Here is a 7,949-nt window from a genome sequence, read left to right on the forward strand (position 1 = left end):
AAGTCTGTCACTGTTTCCATTGTTTCCCCATCTGTTTGCCATGAAGTGATGGGACCAGATGCCCTGATCTTCATTTTCTGAATGTTAAGCTTTAAGCCAGCTTTTTCACTCTCCTCTTTCACCTTCATCAAGAGGTTCTTTAGTTCTTCTTCGTTTTCTGCTATAAGGGTGGTGCTATCTGCATATTTGAGGTTATTGATATTTCTCCGGCAATCTTAATTCCAGCTTGTGATTCATCCCGCCTGGCATTTCTCATGATGTACTCTGCATGTAAGTTAAATAAGCAGGGTGACAATATACAGCCTTGACGTACTCCATTCCCGATTTGGAGCCAGTCCAGGTTCCATGTCCAGTTCTAACTGTTGCTTCTTGATCTGCATTCAGATTTCTCAGGAGGTAACCAAGGTGCTCTGGTATTCTCATCTCTTTAAGAATTTTCCAGTTTGTCGTGATCTACACTGTCAAAGGCTTTAGTGTAGTCAATGAAACAGATGATTTTCTGAAATTCTCTTGCTTTTTCTATGATCCAACAGATGTTGGCAATTTGATCTCTGGTTCCTCTGCCTTGCTAAATACAGCTTGTGCATCTGGAAGTTCTCAGTTCGTGTACTGTTGAAGCCTAGCTTGGAGAATTTTGAGCATTACTTTACTAGCGTGTGAGATGAGTGCAACTGTGCGATAGTTTGAACATTCTTTGGCATTGCCTTTCTTTGGGATTGGAATGAAAACTGCCCTTTTCCAGTCCTGTGTCCACCGCCAAGTTTTCCAAATTTGTTGACATATCAAGTGCTGCACTTTCACAGCATCATCTTTTAGGATTTGAAATAGCTCAGCTAGAATTCCATCACCTCCACTAGCTTTGTTCATAGTGATGCTTCCTAAGGTCCACTTGACTTCGCATTCCAGGATGGCTGACTCTAGGTGAGTGATCACAGAATCGTGGTTATCTGGATCATTAAGATCTTTTTTGTACAGTTCTTCTGTGTATTCTTGCCACCTCTTCTCAATCTCTTTTGCTCCTGTTAGGTCCATACTGTTTCTGTCCTTTATTGTGCCCACCTTTGCAGGTCAGGAAGCGACAGTTAGAACTGGACATGGAACAACAGACTGGTTCCAAATAGGAAAAGGAGTTCGTCAAGGCTGTATATTGTCACCCTGCTTAGTTAACTTATATGCAGAGTACATCATGAGAAATGCTGGACTGGAAGAAACACAAGCTGGAATCAAGATTTCCGGGAGAAATGTCAATAACCTCAGATATGCAGATGACACCACCCTTATGGCAGAAAGTGAAGAGGAACTAAAAAGTTTCTTGATGAAAGTGAAAGTGGAGAGTGAAAAAAGTGGGCTTAAAGCTCAACATTCAGAAAACGAAGATCATGGCATCTGGTCCCATCACTTCATGGCAAATGATGGGGAAACAGTGGAAACAGTGTCAGACTTTACTTTTTTGGGCTCCAAAATCACTGCAGATGGTGACTGCAGCCATGAAATTAAAAGACGCCTACTCCTTGGAAGGAAAGTTATGACCAACCTAGATAGCATATTCAAAAGCAGAGACATTACTTTGCCAACAAAGGTCTGTCTAGTCAAGGCTATGGTTTTTCCTGTGCTCATGTATGGATGTTAGAGTTGGACTGTGAAGAAGGCTGAGCGCCGAAGAATCGATGCTTTTGAACTGTGGTGTTGGAGAAGACTCTTGAGAGTCCCTTGGACTGCAAGGAGATCCAACCAGTCCATTCTGAAGGAGATCAGCCCTGGGATTCCTTTGGAGGGAATGATGCTGAAGCTGAAACTCCAGTACTTTGGCCACCTCATGCGAAGAGTTGACTCATTGGAAAAGACTCTGATGCTGGGAGGGATTGGGGGCAGGAGGAGAAGGGGACGGCAGAGGATGAGATGGTTGGATGGCATCACTGACTCGATGGACACGAGTCTGAGTGAACTCCAGGAGTTGGTGATGGACAGGGAAGCCTGGTGTGCTGCGATTCACGGGGTCGCAAAGAGTCGGACATGACTGAGTGACTGAACTGAACTCAACTTGCATGAAAAGTTCCCTTGGTATCTCTAATTTTTTTGAAGAGATCTCTAGTCTTTCCCATTCTATTGTTTTCCTCTATTTCTTTGCACTGATCACTTAGGAAAGCTTTCTTATCTCTCCTTGCTATTCTTTGGAACTCTGCATTCAGATGGATTTATCTTTTGTTTTGTCCTTCGCCTTTCGCTTCTCCTCTTCCCTCAGCTATTTCTAAGGCATCCTCAGACAACCATTTTGCCTTTTTGCATTTATTCTTTTTGGGCTGACTGTCTACACAATGGCTTTCATGAGTAACTCAGACAGTTGCTCTAAGGATGCATCTGGGCATGGCAAATTTACACACACATACCTACCAGCAATCTTTTGAACACGCTCAGTTTAGAAGGAGAACAAAACCTGCCAGTGCCCACCCCAAACAACGAAGGCTAAAGGCTGGTTTTTCCAAGCCGACTATGGAGCACATGGCTGAAGCAGCAGACGGAAAGCCCTGAGCCCCTCAGCTCTTGAGCGGCAGCCCAGGCATGGCCCCCAGGCCTGCGGTCCCGGCAGTTGCCGGGGCTCCTGACACTGAAGGGTCCCCGGTCTCGGAGGCGGGCGGCGGGCAGCACGGCCGCACACACCCGCCACCTCCAGGAGCCGGCGCTGCCAGTTCGCACGGGCGATGAGGCTGAGCGCGGGGGCCCAGGCAACTCCCGCGGCGCCAGCAGTCACAGCAGAGAGACTCGGGGAACGGCCACTGACCTTCGGGTGCCGCAGCTCCCCTCTCTGTCTGCAGGTCTGCCACGCCTGCAAAGAAACCATCGGGGTCAAAACTCTTTCCTGACCACAGACAATTTACAGATTTGTTCTTTCTTTCTGAAAATTATCAAAGTTAACATATAGTTCTACTATATACTAAAATTATTCTTTTAAGTGGGTGAATTAGGATTTTCAGTTGGGAGATTTTTTTCCAGTCAACTTCAAAGACTCAGACTCCCATCCTGACATACTTCTCCCAACAGTTTCTTTAGTCTCAGGGGTCGGTAACACTAAAAATCCTCCTAACAAAGACAGGCACAGGGCGTGAAAGTGTCCTGACACCCGCGGTCGCTGCTTTCGGAGCTGGACTTACTCTAAAGGCTTCAACAAGTGCGATGCAGTCGCTCCTGCTGCTGCCAGCGAAATTCACCTTGTTCCTAAAAACAGACAACAAAGGGCGTCACCTGCTCCCTGTAAAACACGGCAGCTTAGAATACGAGAGGTAAATACCTGTATCCATCAAGATGCTGCCTGAAAGGCATCGCAAAAAAATTCTTCAAGGAAAGAGATGCCGCTATCAAGAGAATAAACAAAGACAGTGTGAGATGCTCAGAAGGGCCTCGCCTTGCGCCCTCCGTCACCGCCTGGCCGCTGCACACGCACCGATGATGAGACACTCGTCCAGACACCCGAACACGTGTCCGAGGACTATGAGTTTGCCGAGCTGCTGACTGACAGGAAGCTGGGCTAGAACCCTTCCTAGGAAGGTCAGCTCACCATCGTGGGGGTTGTCGTCTTCTCTCCGCCCGCTCACCGCAAGCGCTCCCACCTTCATGAAACAAAGCAGGGCCGTCAGCAAGCGCGGCTTTGCCCACGCCCTTCTTCCCTCAGGCAGGGAGTTTAAGACAGGGACCAGCTGTGGATGAGCAAGGTTCCACAGGGCCTCTGAGTCAGCTTACTAAAGACTGAGACTAAAGGTTTTTTTGAAGCCGAGAACGCCATTTCATTATTTCCACGTAACTCACAGGCTAACGAACGTGGCAGGCCCAATCCCAAATATCCAGCTGCCGCATCATTCACAGCCAGATGGAGCAGCCCCCACGCGGAGAAAGATGTCCTCAACTGGATGGAGCGTGTTTTACGGACACCCAAGCAAGTACGAGAGGCACCCCAAGGCCGAGGGCCGGAGGCACACGCGCACAGCCGGCAGACGGGGGCGCCTGGCCAGGCTGCCCACCGCAGGGGCAGAGCTGGAGCCCACCACAGGGGCAAGGCCTCCAGCACCAGGAAGGAGAAGGCTGGTGGGGGCGAGGAGCAGGACTCGAGGGCAGGGGAGAGGGCTCCTGCGGCCGGAGCTGGGGAACAGGGCCGCACTGCGCCCAACGGCCCTGCCAGGGCTTCTCAGCCTCACCAGCAAACAGCAAGCCCGGTGGGGGGTGGGTGACGGGTGGCGAGAGAGCAGGAGCGGCTAACAAAGCTGGTCTGAACTACTATATAAACCTGGAATCAGCCGTTAGTCATGAATGCCTAGCCAAGCAAGCACTATTTACAACCATCAAAATACCTTAAAGATATCCACATCATGAAACCTATAAAATTCACCCAAAAAATCTTAGCTTTTCCCATCACGAACAAGTATGGGAGGGTCCTACCTCCTTGAGCAGAAGGATGGTGCGTTCAATGTCGCTCAGACTAGGTGGAGAAAGGGCCGTGGCCAGCAGAGCCCTGGGCTCACCCATGTCAAGTAACTTCACCTTCAATATCGTGCTTCCTAACGGACAACGCTGAAAAGAAGAGAACTTGAGTTTAGAAACAGAAAAATCAGTAAATCAACTCACCTACTCACATGACTAGTACTCCAGAGGAAGCAGTGCAAGAGAGGAGGTAAAGAGAATTAAGAAAGGAAAACAGAAAGAGGCAGAGGGCTGGGCGGAGGAGAGAGAGAGACCGGGGATGGAGAGATGCCGGAGAGGAGGAGCGGGAGACAGACGGAAGACGGATGATGGAGGGGGTCAGAGAGCGAGGAGGGGAGGGCAGGGGCAGCGGCAACGGCACGGATGGAAGGCACAGACGGAAGGCACGCACGGGGCGGCTGGGCACAGCGCTCCTCGGGCCATCCGCTGGCACGGCGCGACTCCCTCAGGGGCCTGGGGCCCAGGCGATGAAGCCAGTGCTGGCATTCAAGACGACCCTGGTCACAAGTGATGTTTCCAGGGTCAAAATTATATGACACTCAAAATATACTCCTCAGACTGTTGGGTAAAACTGCCCATAAAAACCAACTATGAAGATGACCAAAGTTCGTTACCAACATCTCAGGGATGACGTGGTTGGGGATGGAGTTGTCCCAGAAATCCTTGTGCACGAGTCTGTAACAGTATCCTTTAGACACCCGTCCAGCGCGGCCTTCAAAGGGGGAACATTCAAATGCTGGCATTAGTTACTTTAACATAAGCATAAAGACATTTTTCAGAATAACCATTATGTACTAAGGAAAACTCTGTTATCCTCTACCAAATCAGGTCAGTAAAAACTTCAGAATAGGTCAGTGTTAGAAGCAACCTTATACACAGAAATTAAGTGCTAACTTGTACTCAGTACAGTATCAAATGCACATTTCCAAAGACTACCACATTGGCCCCAGAATGCAACGGCAATCAGAACATTATAAACACCACACCTCTCCTGCAAACACATAGTTTACACTGATAATCGAGCTGGCGAGAGAAGCCACGCTTCCCCCAGCGGATGGGCTGGCTGTGCCCTGTCCCCACACCTGTGCGGAAGCGTCCGCCCTTCATGACGACTTCACATGACCTGAGTGTGCAGAGCTCAGAAGCAGGCCTGGCCCATGGAAACTGGCCGATCAATGGCTCTTCTCTTGCGATGGTATCGCTTGCACAATGAAAACTGCTTTATCCAAAAACAGGATAAAATCTGAGAGCGCGGAAGGCGGGGAGGGGGCTTCTTCATGAATACTTGCTTTTAAAAAGTGGGGGCAGCCAGGGAGGTGCCTGTGGAGCCTGGACCCCTGCCCTTTCTGCCCCACCAACCTGGGAATCCGCCCCCCTTGCCACCAGGAGACTGAGGGGAGTGTCCAGGCTCCTGCCCCCACCTCCACCCCACCGCGCATCTTCAGACGACAGGACTGCACGCGGGGATCCCAAGGCAATGACAAAACCAAACGCACAACTCCTGGAACCAACAAGTGAAATCGGTGAGTCACCAGACTCAACAGCAGCACAGAAAATAAACCACGTCTATACACTAGAAACGAGCATGTGAAAACCCGCGTGAACAACGCCCTCACAATCACTGCAGTCCCTCCAATTAAACTGAACACTTAGACACAGATCTAGCAAAACGGCCTCTCTGGTGGCTCTGAGGGTGAGAATCTGCCTGCAACGCAAGCGGCCTGGGCGCGATCCCCGGATCGGGAAGGTCCCTGAGGAAGGAAATGGCAAACCGCTCCGGTATTCTTGCCTAGAGAATGCCATGGAGAGACAAGCCTGGCAGGCTACGGTCCATGAGATCACATGACATGACTGAGTGACTAACACTTTCTAGCAGATCACATGCAGCGTCTGTCTGCTGAAAATAACACAATGCTGGCTGACGACGTCAAAGACACCCTAAACAAGGGAGACACACGCACTCAGCGACAGGCAGACTCAGGTCTCCACAAACTCGTGTTCAGGGTTAACCAAGTCCTAGCAGCACCAGGGGCAGCTTCTGTGTATGCGTACACAACATCATTCTAAAGTCTACACAGAAAGGCAAAGCCTAACAGAACAGTTAGAACAACCTTGAGAATGAAGAATGGAGGGGTAGGAACCCATCTGCTTCATGTTAAGTCTCACAGTGTGTTCTTGGTGGAGGAAAAACAGCCGAGAGAACGTAATGAAGAAGCAGAAACAGCCCCAGACAAGCGCAGCCCGTGGTGTGCGCAGAGGTGCGCACGCCCTTCACCAGAGGATGACGGCGCGGGGACACTGCATCCAGACAAACCGCACATCAGTGACGAGAACTGACTGCGTGGATCAGAGACACGGAGGCAAGAACCAGCCGATGTGACTCCAGAGGAAACACAAGAAACCCCTCACAGTCCAGGCTAGGCGAACTGCTCTTGTCTGAATCTTGAGCATGATCCATAAGAAGAAAAGCTGATACAACCCAAACCACACCAAAATGTGACTTTTTCTCTACGAAATACCCTGTCAAGAGGAGTAAAAGACAAAATACACTCTGGGGGAAACACAGGAAGTCCTCTACATACGACCCTTCAAGCTGCAAGCTTTCAAAGGTGAGAACGTGAGTGCCAGCTTTCGTACCCTGGCACTGTGAAAGGTGACCACACACTCCTGGTGGGCATGCCAACACACTCAGCTGCTCAGTGGAGAGGAGGGTCGGGCATGGAAACAGAGTCTGATGCTGTGAGATGCTGTTGCTTTATACGTAAAACTGGTTCCAATAAAGGTAATCTCTGATTAAGACTAAACATACAAAGAGCAAAAACCTTGAAAGGACCCCCAGTGTGTCGCCAGGCCCCGGGGCTGTGCTGGAACACAAACACCTTACCTTTCCTCTGCTCACAGCTGGTCTTAGAGGCCCAGCTCAGCCGCAGACTCTGGTAATTCGTGTCTTCATCACAAACCAGAGTTCTGGTCAAACAAAAATCTATAACTGTCATAAAAAAGGGAATGTAAATACCAGGCTAGGCTAGCAAGAAATAACCGTGACAATCACAGTGCAGAGGGATAAGTCGATTTATGGAACACACAGCCTTTAGAACTGATGTACACACAGCAGCCTCTGGAAAAGACCAGCCACTCCCAACTGCCCAGGACAGGGCAGCGGTGGCCACGCTCTCCCCTCCTACGGACTGGGCGTCCGGACGGAAAGAAGACTGCTGGTCAGAGCCCCTGCAGCACAGGGAGCCGGTGCGGGCTGCGCCCCAGCCTCCCAGGACTCGCGGCCACGCAGAAGCACAGCTGAAGCGGGGATAGTCAGGTCTCAGCCGGTCTCAGCCGTGTGTGTGTGTGTGTGTGTGTGTGTGTGTGTGTGTACAGTCGGGTCTCAGCCCTGAGTGTGTGTGTGTGTACAGTCAGGTCTCAGCCGTGTGTGTGTGTGTGTGTGTGTGTGTGTGTGTGTACAGTCGGGTCTCAGCCCTGAG

At 50.4% G+C, this 7,949-nt stretch overlaps 1 protein-coding gene across 1 annotated transcript in view; it reads right to left on the reverse strand.

Moving 5' to 3' along the window:
• Nucleotides 1-7,949, reverse strand: part of TDRD9 (tudor domain containing 9) — a 106,527-nt gene that overhangs the window by 52,416 nt on the left and 46,162 nt on the right. Inside the window, exons 13-19 of the mRNA XM_010851310.1 lie at nt 7,355-7,459; nt 5,085-5,182; nt 4,429-4,560; nt 3,440-3,605; nt 3,287-3,350; nt 3,150-3,213; nt 2,780-2,824 (exon numbers count right to left, since the gene is read on the reverse strand). Coding sequence (XP_010849612.1) covers nt 2,780-2,824; nt 3,150-3,213; nt 3,287-3,350; nt 3,440-3,605; nt 4,429-4,560; nt 5,085-5,182; nt 7,355-7,459 — 674 coding nt within the window. The remainder of the gene's footprint in view (nt 1-2,779; nt 2,825-3,149; nt 3,214-3,286; nt 3,351-3,439; nt 3,606-4,428; nt 4,561-5,084; nt 5,183-7,354; nt 7,460-7,949) is intronic.

This window comes from Bison bison, unplaced genomic scaffold (genome assembly GCF_000754665.1).
Source record: "Bison bison bison isolate TAMUID 2011002044 unplaced genomic scaffold, Bison_UMD1.0 scf7180017864302, whole genome shotgun sequence".
Lineage (NCBI taxonomy): Eukaryota > Metazoa > Chordata > Mammalia > Artiodactyla > Bovidae > Bison > Bison bison.